An 18,287-nucleotide genomic window follows, 5' to 3' on the forward strand; every position below is an offset into this window, starting at 1 on the left:
ATTCGTTGGCTGGTATTTTGAATATCATGGAATGGAAAAATTTCATACATTTTCTTAGTATAGTGATATGAAGTTTGTAAAAATTTTAGCATACAAACATAAATTTCATATATTGATCAAATGTCTGGTTGAGGTATTGAATTTAGTTGGTTTAATGACTACTCTATATGCTTCCTCATCTGATCTTAGACCTTCTAACCTATTTCAAATGAACATTTTAAAATAGAGATGCTTCCCATGTTATTTAAATGGAGTTACTTTTCCTCCTTAGGGAGTTTTTCTGTTTTTTAGTACCGAGAGCGGAAAAGTGACACTTTAGTATTATGTTTCAGGGAGTAAAGTAAGTGATTTGGACAGTAGGCGGAGGAAAATTTAATTTCAGAATAGTTTCTATGATGTATTGTTTCCATAATCTATATTTTATTCATGATGCTTGTAATTATTTTTCACTTAAATTTATTAATATGCACTACACATATAAAGCTCATGAATCTCAAATGCCTACATATACATTGTATATTTCCAATTCTCTTACAAATAAATTTCAATTTCAGAAATGATCAACGCATTTGATAGTCTAATTTTCAGACTATTATAGCACAGGTAATCCCTCAATACAATGAAAATTCTCATTCTTCCTATCAAGAGATTTGAATAACTTTGAATAATGCTTACTCTTGGAATTTTATCAGGATTTTCTGTTTTATTTTTCAGAACCACTCTTGGATTTGATAGAAATCACCATAGAAATGTTTCGGAGTTACTTGATAATCTTCTTAGAGGATATGATAACAGCATCCGTCCAGGATTTGGAGGTAAGAAATACTATAGTCTAATTTTTATTAACACTTGAATATAAGTTACATGAGGAAAAATGGCTCAAACACAAAATTTTCATTGGGTATTGGTGGCACTCAAAGTATAAACAAGAAAATCAGTAGTTAGCAGACTCATTTATCATTATAAATGTAAATTACACTCATTTATCATTTTTGAATACAGACTCATTCATTTTTAAATGTAACATTTAAAATGTTGTATATTTTGTAAAATATACAATTTTGTATATTTAGAGGATATGATAACAGCATCCGTCCAGGATTTGGACTTAAGGAATAATATGATAATTATTAAAACTTTGATATAAGTTACATGAGAAAAATGGCCAAAACACTCAAATTTCTTTGGGTATTGGTGGCACTCAAAGTTTAAACAAAATAATCAGTAGTTAGCAGACTCATTTATCATTATAAAGGTAGATTACACTCATTTATCATTTCTGAATTCAGACTCATTTATTTTCAATTGTAAAATTTAAAATTTTGTATATTTTGTAAAATGTTGTTTTATTTCAAATAAATGTAAATTAGACTCATTTATCATTATTATGTAAACTCATTGAATGTAGGTAAATATGTACATGATTTAGAGGCAAGATATTGGCAACATAATCTCAAATTATATTTTGCAAACTGAGAACAATAATAATTATTATAAGCACTGTTTCGTGGGTTCAAGTCCCGCCAATGGCTTGGACGTTTGAGTATCTCATCAAATCACTCTCGCACAAGCAAAGAGTTCATGTGGGAACTTTCCACAATAAAAAAAATGTTTGTTTTTTCAATGTACAGGAGACAAGAGTTGCAGTTAGCTTTGATTCTACAGTAGTTATTTTCGAAATAGACTACAATGGGAATGAATGTCCGTAATTCGATTTGAGGATGACAAAAGATGTTTTCTTTGAGTGGTGACATCCGAGACAGATGGTCCAGTGCTTGAGCACTTAAAAAGTTGTTGTAGGTGAAATTTGAGCTATCTTATTGGACAAGAAGTAAATGGGGAGTTATATTAGAAGTAGCAGAATACAGAATTCAGGAAATCACATTTTCAATACAGTACAGAATGTCCGTGAAAATTTGTTACCAATAACACCAACGGTTTTTACAAGCCAAAACAAACAAATATTATTTACAGTTTTACAAATATTCATTCATTCATTTACACAATAAGTACATTATCGAAATGATAGGGAGAGGAAAAATAAGGTAACCTTGTGCTATTACTCTCTCAAATACTCGCTCTATCTCCACTTGGACCAGATCTCCCACTACCAGTTCTTCCTCAATCTTCATCTTATTCACCATTAGGATTATTCATCACCGAAACTCCACACATCTACATCTTATTGTGTTTAGTGAATTTCTGAAATAGTGAAGGGAGCCGAACTGTCAAGGCATACTGAATGCACTCGAATCAAGAGACTTTTTCATTTAGGTTAAGTTTTATCAGTTTCATTCCCATTTCCCCCGTCATGTGTCGTTCTGAGGTCGGTTCACGATTGGTCTGCTGCTTCCATGATGCCTCTTACTGACACGTCAGCTCGCTCGCCCTCAAGTAGGTATGATTATTTCAATAATAGTAATAATGACGCAGGTATGTTTCTAGCAAATAAGCTCCACTCTTTCAAAAAACTTTTCAAGGCTGCTCACCTTAACGTACAATCCCTCAGTTGCCACATTGATGAACTCAGAGCAATCTTCCGTTTTCAGGACTTCAATATAATCGGAATTTCCGAATCATTTTTGAAGCCTAGTATTTCATCAAATTTTGTTGCATTGCCTGGATACAATCTTTTCCGGAATGATAGATTAAATAAAGCTTGTGGGGGTGTAGCAATTTATGTGAAAGATGGTATCAAAACAAAAGTTTTAATCACATCTAAACAAGAGTATTGTTCCAGACCAGAGTTTATGCTACTTGAATTATCCTTATCTAGTAATGATAAATTATTCGTTGGTATCTGTTATCGCCCACCAAAAATAGGTCATTTCACAGATTTCGAAAATGCCTTGCTTTCTCTTATGCCTTGCTATAACCGTATACTAGTTATGGGGGATATGAACACCGACTTGAACATGACGAATCGTAACTTTGACTACTTTCAACTGACTACAATTTTCCAATGCCTAAACATGACTATTTTACCCCTCGATCCAACTCATCATACTAATGAGTCAGACACACTCATTGACCTTCTCATTGTTAGTGATCCCCAATGAGGTCAAAGCAGGCCAAATCTCAGTCCCAGCTATTTCTAGACATGATTTGATCTACTGTGTACTTTTCCCATAAGATACCCAAGCCAGAACAGAAAATTATCACTTATAGAGACTTCAAAAACTTTGATGAAGCCGCCTTCCTGACTGATGTGGCTCAGACTCCATGGCATCAAATTGAAGCATTACCCTCAGTTGATGACATGGTCAAGACTTTCGAAAATTGGACTTTGACTTTGTATGACAAACATGCACCTTATGTGACAAGGAGGATTAATAGAAAACGACGAGTACCGTGGATGACTGAAGACATACTTAAGATGATGGGACGTAGAGACAAAGCACATAGAAAATTTAAAAATACATTTGACTTGGACAGTTTGATAGAGTACAGGAGCCTTAGAAATAGGGTTAAACAGGAATTACGGAACTCAAAGATTAGGTACTTGAATTCGTTTATGACAAACAATAGACAAGACTCTAAATCACTTTGGCAGGGAATAAAAGAATTCGGGCTTGGCAAACAGAAATCGAATCCACAAATTGACTTACCATTGAATAATATAAATGACCATTTCGTTTCACACTCTAACCAACGCGACGAAGTTGTCATTGCTAATCATATAGATGATCTTGAAGAGCAGGTTACAAACTTAGATTTACCAATCACTGATCAATTTCATTTCCATCCATCTCAGAAGAAGACACTTTCAGAGCAATTCAACGTATTCATAGTAATGCTACGGGTGTAGACAAAATTCCTATTAAATTTATCAAGAAGATGTTATTTGCTGTTTTACCAACCATTACATACATTTTCAACAAGTCACTTGAAGAAGGCATTTTCCCTGAAAACTGGAAGTTTGCTCTGGTTCGCGCTCTAAATAAAGTTCCATCACCCAATAAAGTTGAGGATTTTAGACCAATCAGTATTTTACCTGCATTGTCCAAAGTGCTAGAAAGACTCATTCATGCTCAAGTTGTAAAATTTCTAGACAACAATAGTAAGCTCCATAACTTTCAATCAGGCTTTAGAAAATTCCATTCAACTGAGACAGCTCTGCTTCGTGTCACTGATGATATAAGGTTAGCTATGGACCAAAGAAAATGCACCATCCTCACCCTATTTGATTTTTCTAAAGCATTCGATACTGTTGATCATACAGTCCTTCTGAATAAGTTGGCTATTCTTGGTTTCAGTCGCAACTCGTTAGTTTGGTTTAAATCCTATCTATTAGGTAGGAAACAATGTGTATCTGTCGGTGACAAAAAGTCAACTTGGAAAAACGTTATGCATGGAGTACCACAAGGTTCAATTTTAGGCCCTCTCCACTTCACTTTGTATGCTAATGACCTTTCTTCCATTATCAAATTGTCCAGTTTCCATACTTATGCAGACGACCTTCAAATCTATTTAAGCTGTCCCATAACAAAAATTAATGAAACAGTTGGAATAATGAATCAGGATATCAATTCGATAGTGGAATGGACAAAGAAAAATGGCCTTAAGCTTAATCCCATCAAAACACAACCCATTATAATTGGATATTCTCGTCTTATAAACAATATTGACCTTGAATCGATTCACAAAATTAGTGTAGACGGTAATGACATTCCTTACTGTAGCTCAGTTAAAAATTTAGGCATTATTATGAATAATACTCTTGACTGGTCAGAACAAGTGAACAAAACTTGTAAAAAGGTATTCTCAGCCATGCATGCATTGAAGAAAATGCACGATATCCTCCCTAGAAACATTAAATTATTATTGGTTCAATCTCTCATCTTCCCACATTTAATGTATTGTAATTCTGTTCTTAACGATATGCAAGTCACTCTGAATGATAAACTACAGCGTTGCCAAAATTATTGTCTACGTTTCGTCTACTCTCTCCAACGCCATGATCATATCACCCCAGCCCACATTGCTAGTTCAACATTGAAGCTTCCCGATCAGAGGCTTTTTCGAATAGTCAAGCTTGTTAGAGATATCTTGAAATACGGTAATCCGAACTATTTTAAAGATGATTTCAAATTGTCTCTGAAGGTAGGAGGATAGATGCTTCACATACTAGAACCGGAGAAATTACTTTAAGGATACCCAATCATCGAACTACTATTTTCACAAAATCCTTCTTAGTCAGTGCCTGTCGTGCATGGAATGCACTTCCTGTTTCTATCAGGTCCATCGAGAGCCGAGCGAGCTTCATCCTGACTTTAAAAAAACATCTTTTGGAAGAAATGACTGAAACTGTCCGGCCTAGAACGATCACATGACAACCATCCCCCACCCATCCCACAAATACAAACCTTTAAACCTGTTATAGAACGAATGTATATATATATATTATATAAGCTCATGTTATTTCACTTATCCACTGCATACTGCTGTATATTACTGAAAGTTGATTACCCTGATCTACTTTCAGCCTACTTCATTTTATTAATCAATTATTTGATCTTATCTACCTATATAATTATTTTACTTTATAAATTTTCTGTTTTTTTCTCTTAAATATTCATATTGATTAAACCTTTTACAATATTTCCATTAATAAATAGATCCTTAGTTTAAATAATGAAATTAACGTTCTGGTAGAGAGTTAGTGGGGAGGATATTTTTAATATTCTTTCCGAAGAATGGACATTGATATGTCCAAAGCTCCGCCAATTTATGTAGATGCATAACAATATAATTATTATCTATAGTTATTATATTACAAATTGCGTTTTCATATCATATACAGTTCAATAATTATTTTCTTAGTCTATATCATGTAAATTCATCTATAATTTTGCTGTATTGTAAGCTATTGTATATAAGTGTATAAGACAGTATATATTGTAATCTACATAAATAAAGTACTCAATCAATCAATCAATCAATCAATCAAATTTAGATAACACATAGTCCGAAATAGGTTAAGTCTTGTAGTTCAAACAGGCCTATAGGGAGATCCACGTTTTAATGACAGTATTTGATCAACTTTGGTTTTGCTATCTATCCTTGTCTATCATTCGACAAAGCCGGTGGTACTATCCTTTTCTAGGTCCACAACGATGCCAATTATGTTTTTGACAGTGTAGAAATATAATTAATTAATGCAGAGAATCGGCATCGCTATTCTCCTATCTTTATCCACTGCTATTATAACGTGGACCTCACTATACACATACTGTATTTCAATATACTTTTCAATAATAATTGTGATTATCTCTAATTCTGGGTTGCACTTTAACTGTCAACGCACTCTAAAATCCAGTTATCCTATACTTTTAAACGAGCAACTTCTGTTTATATCTTTATATGTTAGATGTTTGGATGTTTAGATGTTTGAATGTTCAGATGTTTAGATGTTTTTATGCTTGTATTTCACCGGATCTCGAAAACGGCTGTAACGATTCTCACAAAATTCAGAACATAGTAGGTTTATATAATATACAGATTTGATTGCACTAGGTCTAATCCATGGGAAAATTCGCTGAAGGACATTAAAAGGATAATAATTCTTATTCATCCCTGGAGGAACAGCTGATAATAATTATTTCGTCGTCTGTTGGTGATGGAAGTGAGTGAGCAAGTTCATGTGTGTGATACTGTGTCTAAATTATGACTCAGCTGTTGAACTTTTGTAATCATTCAATCAGGTACTTAGTGCCGGTTGCAAAAAAGCCGGGTTATTTTTAATCCTGATTGATTCCAGTAGATCCATCTTTTTGAAATGGTCTTCTCTGATTTGGTTCACGTGAAGTTAATCAGGATTAAAATTCAACTTTTGTGCAACTGGGTATTTGTGAGGGAAATTTTAGCATTCCTCTGGGAATTAATCTCAATTTACTGTGAATAGATAAAATATTTCTGTATGAATGTTTATTATAATTTCTTCTTTCGTAATAAATTTTTAATGCTTTTGTACTCCAGAGCGAAGCTCGGTCGACGAAATAATTATTATCAGCTGCTTTTCCAAGGATAGATAATAATTATCCTTTTAATGTCATTCAGCGAGTTCTCCAAGGGATGAGACCTAGTGCAATCGGAAGTTTCTATATATATAAAAGCGAAATGGCACTCACTCACTGACTGACTGACTGATTCACTCACTCACTCACTCACTCACTCGCATAACTAAAAATCTACCGGACCAAAAACGTTCAAATTTGGTAGGTATGTTCAGTTGGCCCTTTAGAGGCGCACTAAGAAATCTTTTGGCAATATTTTAACTCTAAGGGTAGTTTTTAAGGGTTTAAAGTTCGTCTTTTGGCATGTATATTCTTCTTCTCCCAATCTCTTAATTATAATTGAAATTTCCATATCATATGTTACTATAGAACTATAATCTAGATAGAGTACCTTCTCTCGGAACAGTTGTTAACTGGCTACTAAATTAATAATTTTGTCAGGTTGGCATTAAGTTGAGTTGACTTTGTTAGGTTGGCACCAAGTTGAAGATTTAAATGCATTTATCGCGGAAAAATTGATTGGGCACTGCTACTTAAATCCTTATATATCCTAATATTACTAGCCGTCAGGCTCGCTTCGCTCGCCATATCCGTTTAGCTAGACGTTTAGTCTGGACCCCCGACTGGATTGTCCTAACATATGATAAAAATGCTCAAATGAAAAATGCAGGCGAGCCTGCTGATCTCATTCTTGGACGATCCAGCCGGGGGTCCAGGGGGCGGAGCCCCCTGGCTAGACGTATATGGCGAGCGAAGCGAGCCTGACGGCTAGTATATTATAAACTTACCATGTTCTGGATTTCGTGAGAATCGTTAGAGCCGTTTTCGAGATCCGATGAAATACAAACATCTAAACATCCAAACATCTAAACATCTAAACATCTAAACATCTAAAACATATGAACAGAATTTGCTCGTTTAATAGTATAGGATAATTTACCAGGAGTCTGGAGAGAAGGAAGCCTTTCAAAGTTTTCGAGCTAGTTGTTTGAACTAATTGGTGAACTAATTTTCATGGAAACACATCACTCCACTGACTTAAAATTATGGACTCCTTTTGTAATTTATAAAAATAATTAAAAACTTGAAAATGACCTAAGTTATAGTCGAAACTAGTCGATGAAATATCTTAAAGTCTTTAATAATAAAGGGTACTACTTATTGGGTCATTAATTGATGAACTGAAATCTTATAATTATTTTCTGATATTGTAACATTTAATATCGGGGCACCGACCTTCGCTCGTTATTATTTATTGACTTTTGATAAACCAAACACAATTCTTCAAAATGATTGTGAAAGTACTAACAGGCACAGCCCAAAACTGTTTTTTCCCGAATTTTGATTTATACACTATAAATAGCCCAGAAAGTAGGTTATGTTCCATACACTTCATTGAATTCAGGTTCAATTTTCTGTTCAAATATTTGAAAACAAAAAATTTATAATTGAGATTACATACAAACCAAATCGAATAACAAAATAACACCCACTAATCACTTGAAATTGTCAAATAATGATCAACTTTGAAAATTATGATATGCTCTAGTTTAGGAGGATTATCATGTCATGTCAACAAATCAGATTATGTTGATCAAATCGATTAAAAATTGTCTAGCTAGATAAAATTTCTCGCTGATTGATTATGATTACACAGCTGGAAATAGTTCTGTCTCTCTCCCTCACAGGCACACGCATCTTCTATTATCGAGAGACGACGAAATTATCATCTGTTTTCCAAGGATGAATTAATGACTTTTAATGTCGTTCAGCGAGTATTCCAAAGAATGAGACCTAGTGCAATCGAATCTTTATATCATAAACGTACTATTTTCCAGATTTCGTGAAAATCGTTACAGCAGTTTTCGAGATCCGTAAAACATAAATAACCAGATATATACAGAAATTGCTCGCTTTATATAATAGGATAATGGAATGAAAATAAATGTTTAGTCTCTTAGACTAGTTTTAATGACAATCAACATGGAAAAATAGGATATAACAGCTATTGAAATCAAATCCAGTAATGTTTCGCTTGTGAATCTTAAAACTATAATTCATTTACACCTCATTTTTTGTTGTATGGAAGAGCATGAGAAGGAGGTTATCATTGAGAGGTCATGATGCTTCTTAAACTCCGACCTCAGTAATATTGTGAAATTATAAGTTTTCAACCTCATTCTTTGTTGTACTTTTGACAAGGAGAAGGTTATCATTGAGAAATTTGGGAAATCATGAATAACCCCATCATCTGTCACAGAATATAAAGCTACTTCAGAAGCTTTCTAAACTCGACCCCAGAAATAATTCGCTACAAAAAATTCCCTCCAAACAAAATGTGATTAATACGAGGATAGCTTCAAACTGGCAACATTTCTTATAAACAACACCAATGTTCCCCAATTCCACTAATGCTGACATTTTGAAATGAATCTCATTCGAGTATTATTTTCTTGTTGCGAATCTCAGGTTCCATTTCCATTTGTGAACCACTTCATTGTGTCACTCAACTAACAGAATTTCCATATTTTTTCTCCCACTAAGCCCTGATGCCTGACTTTCGCTTCGTTCTCCATAGAACATGATGTCCATCAAAACTTGCTAAGCCTTTCTGAAACGCGGGTCTTGTAATACACCTTTTCAGAGACCTTAATACCTGACAAAAAGGGGGCCCACTTTCAACAGTGCGAGGGCTGAATTGATGTTATAGTTTTATAAATGTATTCATATTTATTATGTTCGAATATCCCTATTATATTAATCGAGCAATTTCTGTATATCTGTTTATATTTTTATATCTGGTTACTTTTAAAAAACACCCATTAACATGGGCTGCATTTAAATTAATAAAACAAAATAAATCTTGAAGCACCCTTTATTCTTTAAAATAGTTGAACAACTAGTTTCGGTTTACACCATCTTCAGGTTCTGAAATAAAAATATAAAATATAAATATATCCTTTCATTTTAGAACCTGAAGATCGGAATTTTAGAGCCGAAACTAGTTGTTCAATTATTTTAAAGTTTTTTAAAGAATAAAGGGTGCTATAAGATTTATTTTGTTTTATTTATCTGGTTATTCTTATATATGGTTATTTAAGTTCAACGGATCTCGAAAACAGCTCTAACGCTTTTCACGAAATTTTGAACATAGTAGGTTCATGATATAAAAATTCGATTTGCACTAGGTCTCATCCCTAAGAAAACTCGCTGAAGGGCATGAAAAGGATAATTAATCCTTGGAAAAACAGATGATAATTTCGTCGTCTGTCGATAACAGAAGATGCGTGTGCCTGTGTGGGAGATCACAGCTGTGTAATCAATTAGCTTACCGTATCTCGCGAGAAATCTTGAAATTTTAATTGACTCGGTCAAAATAATCTGATTTGATGACATGAGATTGTATATCATAATATTCAAAGTTAATCATTATTTTACAGTTCTGAGTGATTAGTGAGTGTTATTCTGTTATTCAATTTGGTTTGTGAACAATCTAAATCAAAACTTTTATGTTTTCAAATATTTGGACTGAAGTGTATGGAATATAACCTACTTTTTGGAATATTTATAGTGTATAAATCAAAATTCGGGTATGAAACAGTTTTGGGCTGTGCCTGTTAGTGCTTCCCCAATCATTTTAAAGAATTGACTTCTGTTTATCAATAAGTAATAATAACGAGCAAAGCTCGGTGCCACGATATTCTTCATAATAAAGGTTGAGCTGTTGAGCATTACTTGTTTTGGACGATCTAATTTCGGCCGCTAGTTTTCCTTAAAAATGTGTACAGAAAGAGCTCTGAACATTGTCAAGAGAATACTGTACTTGTCCAGTCTAGAATTCACCATAATGAATTTTCCATAAATTTGTTACCCAATTAGAACATTATTCTTATTTATTTATTTATTTATTTATACAATATGACAATTTCCACTGAGTCTAACAAGACTCATAGTGGTAGAAAACAAAATAGCACTGTACATGAATAAACTATACGGTAAGTATTAATGTAAAACTAAAAGTATAATAGATGAGCACAGTAAAAATTAATATAGATTACTTCTTATCTTATCTGTATACTGATTCTTATCTGTATACTGCACCTTATATAATCTACGCTCCTATCAAAGTTTTGGCGAATTCGAATCTTTATTCAGAATTCTACATCTCACATAGGTGAGGAATCCAGTGAGAAAAAATATCTCAGTTCAACAATCAACAAAAAATCTTGAACCAACTAGCAAGTTGGGAGAGAAATTCAGCAATAATGTTTAGAAACAATTTTCAATTTTTGATTCCTATAAATATTTCATCAATTGCAAGGTTTCGAGATAAATTTCAATTCTACATTTTGATATTACATAGGATAAGAAGCTAGTGATCCCTCGTCATTTCTTAAGGCTGTGCAAAGGCTGAAAATAAACTTCCTATTGGTGATATTTTTCAAAGTTTTTCGATTTGTATATCATCAAGTATCAAAATGGAAAAGTTCTCTCAGGAAAACATTTTTTTCCGATCATTACTTTTTGAGATATGAGCGGCTAAAGTTTAAATTTTCGGGATAGAACATTTCAAATTTGGTAAGAGATGGATCCATCAGATTTGAAGGATAGATTCTCCATGGTATTGTTGATCTAGTAGAACAAAAATTTTCTAAAAATATCAATTTTTGAGAAAGTTATTCGAATTACCAAAAATAACTCAACTAAAAGTTTTTTTTGGTAAATTGAATAGCTTCCTTAAAAATTGATATTTCAAGAATTTTTTTGTTTCACTTGATCAACAATACTATGAAGAATTTATCCTTTAGATCTCATGGATTTATCTCTTACCGAATTTCAAATGTTCTGTTCAAAAAATTGAAACCTTAGGCGCTCATATCTCAAAAAGTAATGATCGGGGAAAAAATGTTTTCTTGTGAAAACTTCTCCATTTTGATAGCTTGATGATTTATACAAATCAAGAAACTTCGAAAAATATTACCAGTAGAAAGTTTATTTTCAGCCTTTGCACAGCCTTAATGATTAATTAATTCTCAATGAGACTTTGTACCACTCAAATTCAAAAACAGACTCACTGGACCAGATACTAGAATTATTATTCAATTGAACAAAATTCCAATCAACTTGAAACCAGAGGGACTCTTCTTTCACGCCTGATTTTCTATGAATTTCAAGATTGAGTCTGAAGCTCAAATTTCTCCTTGTTATGGGCTCAGGTTGACGCTAACAAATTTGAAGACAGGTTGGTCTCGAGCCACTTCGCTCTTAATCAATAGGCAGATGCTGTGGTCGAATTCTATCTCAGCGGGCGTGTGCGTGTGTGCGTGCGTGTGTGTCTGTTTGGGGTCAGAGGGGGGGGCTGATCTGATCTGAACAGGCATGTCACTTCCACCTGACTCACTTCCACTCGCCCCTACACACCCTCTGTCGTATGAAGGGGGTACATCGCCCCATTCCACAATTACTTCAACCTACAAAACGCTGGCATTTCACTGAAAATTCCGCGAGTTTCCTCACTTTTACATGCCGTCAATAGGCGCCAAAACTTTGTCAGCTCAGATGATGGTGTGATGATGATATTGACGACTGGATTTTGTGTGTATGATTTCAAAATCAGTACCAGACAAAGAAAGATGGATTAGTTTGTATGAGATGATTAGGTGTATGATGAAGAGTTGATAAGTTCTATAAAGGTGCGTACAGACTTACGCGCTGCTCCGCAAACGAACGTTACACAGGCAGATCGCTAGATGATCGCAGGTCGAGCAAGAACGGGACGCGAAAAGAGCGCGAGCTTGGCAAGTCTATTCATTCTAACACAGTGAGAATAAGTTTTTCTGAGTTGCAATAGCCTTGGAATGGGATTGCGAACATTAAAGTGTTTATGTGGAATGCTTATTTCCTGTCCGGAAATAAACTGTGAAAGTATCTGGAATAATTCATAATGTATTAAAATTTGGAAAAAAGAATCCATTCTTGTGAACCAAATGTTGGCCAAACCTTTTCTCGTCTAGTTGAGACTTCTGAGAGCATTGGTTATTGATCTGATCTCTTTGTTACAACCTGTGAATGACTAAAGTCAGTAATCTTGAGATACTATGGTGGAATTGACGTGTCAGAATTTACTCCAATAACACCAAAGCCTCTTAGTCAGAGCCTCAAGTGAATCTCGATAAAGATTTTTCCATTCAGAATATTTGATCCTGAGTTTTTGTCTTTCAAACATCTTGGTAGCAGCTTTCTCTTGTTGTGATCTGAGTCTGACCCCTTTTAGGATAATATTATTTAATTGAATTTATCCACTATGATTATATAAATTGATTGCTTGCAGGCCCCCCAGCAGTCGTCGAGGTCGATATCATGGTTCGCAGCATGGGACCAATTTCGGAAGTTGATATGGTAAGTGGAAAAAATGAATTATTAAAAACGAAAGTACTGTTAGAAGGATTTGCAAAACCCATGTTAGATTGATACATAGAATACGAAATAGTTGTTATTTGTGCAACTAGTGCGCAAAGTGACAGTTTGCTGCACCGAAAGAAACTTTTGTGCACGAGCCGTAGGCGAGGGCGGAATGGTTTCTTGAGTGCAGCAGAGGAACTTTGCTCACGTATTTCACATTAAATTTTTTCTACAGTTACCATTGAATATGAGAAGTGGATTATTATGGGTAAAATGATGGCTGAAATCCATCAAAAGTTTGTCTGTATAATTTTGTTATTAATATCAACTTTAATTTATTTTAAACAGATAATCCAATAATTAATTCCAAAAATTAATAATCGATAATTTATTCAAATTTAAAATTAAATTGATCTAATTAATTTGAAAATTTGAATAATTTTGAGTGAATCTTAATTTCTGAATGATTTTTCAACCAATCAATTTATGAATGAAAAAATATTATTTGAAATAATGGATAATTATTAATATTCAAAATATATAGTTTAATGAGTTTTCATTTTTATTTATTCGAAAATCAGAAAAAATATAGATAGAACAAATTTGCATTCAAAATACACGTCAACAATGTCAACAGCTGATTGGGATGGCTGTTGAATAAAGAATTTGGCCATTCTATATTGGAATATGGGCTTAAGTACATTCAACAATAAGTTTTTCATTTTTTGACCGAATTTGACTTATGATGCATGATTTTGGACCGCCTTGACGATCCGAGAAGAATGAAGTGTAGTACGATGAAATCTGAGCATTGTGTCAAAAGTTATAAGTGTTTGAAATTTTGATCCTTGAGGTGTCCTTAAGCGTGCCTCTCCACCACAAAATATCAATGTGAAGACAATGTAGTTGGTGATGATGGTTGAAGCTGAAAATTAGGTGTTTTTCACAATACAAGGAGCATTGTTGTCAGGTGTACCTGGAAATCTATTCGAGATAGAGCGCTCTCCTTGAACTCAGATTGTAGAGCACAAAAAAACGCTCAGAGGGATTTTGAATTATACATCTAAATGTTAACAATCGGAAAATATTGTTCATCAAAAACTAAAATTCATCAAAATTGATTTTTCCTTCAAATTTCACTCATTTTTGAAAAATCATAACTCGGTACTCATTAAAGATAAAGAGTTTCGAATGAGCTCATTTTATTCAGAATGTTATGATCTAAAAAAAAGGCGAGAGCAAATTTTTTTGTCCGATCACGAGATTTGGCAGAAATAGCTGAAAACTGGAAAATGAGCGGGAAATACGAGGTTTTTGGGCCACTCTGTATCTAGCACAAGGAAATTTTGCATGAAGAAATTGGTTCTGAACTTCTCTTATGTACCCATATAATATATTAAAAAATCAGAACTACAATATAAATTGCATGCACCAATGTATATAGTGACGACTATTAATATTTCTACCCATTTCACAACTCGTCTTCATGATTGTGCAACTCAAGCTTACGCTTGGATGATTTTTATCCAGAAGCTTGTACCACAAAAGAAAGAAGAATAAAACATCAACAAAACCGTGTTCTCTCCTTCGTGCTTGTACCCACACATATGAAGTTGAAAGTTGAATAATCTTTCGAATATAATATTTTACCATTCAAACTTTGGATTATGATTGATGGAAGGTGCTACCCATTGATTATATTCAATAACTCAATCTTCTCTCAATTCAATTCATATAATTTCAAACAATACAAACATACATCAATACAAACATACAGAGCTACTCTGAGTTCTGATATATGATTCCTAACAACATAACCTAAATCTAAAACCTAAAAACCGGTCGTCTGGCACTGCCGATTGCGCTATCTATCGGCAAAAGTTGTAACAGTTATATCAGCTGAGCAGCTACCAAAAATGGCTGACTCCAGATCACGCGGTTCAGATTTGAATTGCAGATCAAAAATATTTGTTGGCTGGTATTTTGAATAAAATAAAATATTTTAAAAATTGTATAAATTTTTATCGTCTACTAATATTAAGAATATAATAATTATCATACAAACATATATTTCATGATTTAATCAAATTTCTGGTTGTGGTATTGAATTCAGTTGACTCAATGACAGACACCTCTATTATGCTTTCTCATCTGAGCTTAGACCTTCTAACCTATAACAATGTAAGTTTCAAAATAGAGATGCTCTCCATGTTATTTAAATGGAGTCAATTTTACTCCCTAGGGAGTTTTTCTGTTTTTTACTACCGAGAGCGAAAAAGTGACACTTCAGTATTAGGTTTCAGGGAGTAAAGTAAGTACTTTAGCCAGAAGGTGGAGGAAAAATATATTCTTTATTACTCCGTACCCGTAGCCATACTTTCAAGGCAATTTTGCTACATTGTTGAGACTGTAGAAGGAATGATACTACTGCTGTTTAAAAAATGTATTAAATCAGTATGAGATTCTAAGGGTTCGTTTAGATAGACCCGAATTTTCATTATTTATCTGATCTTTGGGGGGGCCTAGGCCCCCCCTTCCACCCCTAAATGGCGCTCCTGGATTAAACTTAATAACTCAATCTTCTCTCGAATCGATTCATATAATTTCAAACAATACAAACATACAGAGCTACTCTGAGTTCTGACATAGAAAGTGATACCTAAATTTGATAAGGATACGCTTTTCATTACAACTCCACCATCGGTTTACGAAACAAACGATATTACAGAGATGTATTATTGTTCAATTTGAGAGAGTTGGTGATACATTACACTTCATCGCGTGTATAGTGCAATAATTATTATTGTATTAAGTTGTGTAGCATACAGCCAACCGTAAATCAGTTCATGTAGACATACAACACATGGAGCGTGAATTAATACACGTTCACACACACACACACACACACACACACACACACACACACACAAACACACACACACACAAACACACACACACACACACACACACATGTTCTCGTCACTATTCAGGTTGTGTTAGGCCAATAAACGTTAGTTTGCTTCTCACATATGCGATTTTCCCGCGTGAACCCGCACATATCTAATTGTGAGGTTAGCACCCCCATACTCCCTCGTGGAACCCCCCGAGCTTCCAAGGGGGGACTTTATACACCCCCACAACTACTTGCTCCTCCACTACGCCACACACCGCAGCCTAGCTTTGTTCGGTATCAATTCTATAACAGACTTGCTCTCTCTCACTCTCTCTCACTCTCTCCATCATTCTCTCTCTCCCTCTCTCATCTCATCATAATAAACTAGTTGATGAATCAAGTTTTGATAGGTAGTTGACGTGTTCAACGAGATGAAACGGGTTTCAATTGTCGTTAACTTGTTGAGAGGTATTAGAATATTTAAATTATCACTCGTTGAAGTTAGATGTAGTTAGTATTGAAAAGATTATTTATATTATTAACTCTAATTTTAATTATCTATGAGTAGGACTGGAGGGAGTGCCTATATTATAATGAGATCCACGTTATTATAAAGTCAGATAGGAAGCAGAGTTGCCCATCAATTTTCTGTCAACACCGCCTTCTATTTGTTTCAACAACATGGTTTTCTTGGTTGTTTCAACAACATGGTTTTCTTGGTTGTTTCAACAACATGGTTTTCTTGGTTGTTTCAACAACATGGTTTTCTTGGTTGTTTCAACAACATGGTTTTCTTGGTTGTTTCAACAACATGGTTTTCTTGGTTGTTTCAACAACATGGTTTTCTTGGTTGTTTCAACAACATGGTTTTCTTGGTTGTTCCAACAACATGGTTTTCATGGTTGTTTCAACAACAGATTTAGACAGTTTACTTCAAGTTTTATCTTAGCATGTCAGATTGTAGTTTTAACCCCATTGCAATCTCTTCATGAATATACTTGTGTATTATAAGTTTTCTGAATTGTATTTTGAACTGTTTCTATGCTTCTGATTCTTTTAGTTTTGTTATTCGACATTCAATTTTTAACTCTAAATTTTGACTCTAAGTTTCATACTCTCTAAAAAGTATTTTTTTATAAAATTCTTATCATTGTACCGCAATGGCCACAGATAAAAATTGTTATTTATTACTTTCCTTGCCCTATTACCATAGGTAAGGAAAGTATTGCTTTCCAAAAAAAAGTTTAATTACTTTCCTTGCTCTATTACCATAGGTAAGGAAAGTATTGCTTTCCAAAAAAAATTAATTACTTTCCTTGCCCTATTACCATAGGTAAGGAAAGTATTGCTTTCCTAAAAAATTTAAGGTACCCTAATTTCATGTTTTCTATACGTTTCATTACTTTCCTTGCTAGGTAAGGAAAGTATTGCTTTCCAAAAAAAATTTAATTACTTTCCTTGCTCTATTACCATAGGTGAGGAAAGTATTGCTTTCCAAAAAAGTTTAAGGTACCCCAATTTCATGTTTTCTATACATTCCAAGGTCCCCTGAGTCCAAAAACATTTTTGGGTGTTGGTGTGTGTGTGTGTGTGTGTGTGTGTGTGTGTGTGTGTGTTTGTGTTTGTGTGTGGGTGTGTCTGTGAACACGATAACTCCATTCCTAATTAACCGATTGACTTGAAATTTTAAACTTAAGGTCCTTATACCATGAGGATCCAACAATAAGAAATTCAATAAAATTCAATGACGGACAATGGCTGAAAAACCATGTTTTTTACGATTTTCTCAAAAATGACTTGACAGATTCTTTTCAAATTCATATCCTGTATAGTTATAGTCCCCCTCCTTGAGAAATTTACTTTGTAACCTCCTTCTCGTGTGTGAGGTAGGTAGGTAGAGCAGTTTATTCAAAAGAACACATGTCGATATTTTATTAGTAGAACAGCTGTTTTGACAACTTTTAAGAAATCCTCAA

At 34.0% G+C, this 18,287-nt stretch overlaps 1 protein-coding gene across 1 annotated transcript in view; it reads left to right on the top strand.

Moving 5' to 3' along the window:
* The first annotated feature begins 720 nt into the window (after positions 1-720).
* The window catches only part of LOC111062375 (gamma-aminobutyric acid receptor alpha-like), a 211,683-nt gene continuing 194,116 nt past the window's right edge, over positions 721-18,287 (top strand). The window contains exons 1-2 of the mRNA XM_039422663.1: positions 721-815; positions 13,348-13,415. Of these exons, the coding sequence (XP_039278597.1) occupies positions 13,377-13,415 (39 nt within the window). The 5' untranslated portion in view covers positions 721-815; positions 13,348-13,376. The remainder of the gene's footprint in view (positions 816-13,347; positions 13,416-18,287) is intronic.

The sequence above is a fragment of the Nilaparvata lugens genome, chromosome 3, assembly GCF_014356525.2.
Source record: "Nilaparvata lugens isolate BPH chromosome 3, ASM1435652v1, whole genome shotgun sequence".
NCBI lineage: Eukaryota > Metazoa > Arthropoda > Insecta > Hemiptera > Delphacidae > Nilaparvata > Nilaparvata lugens.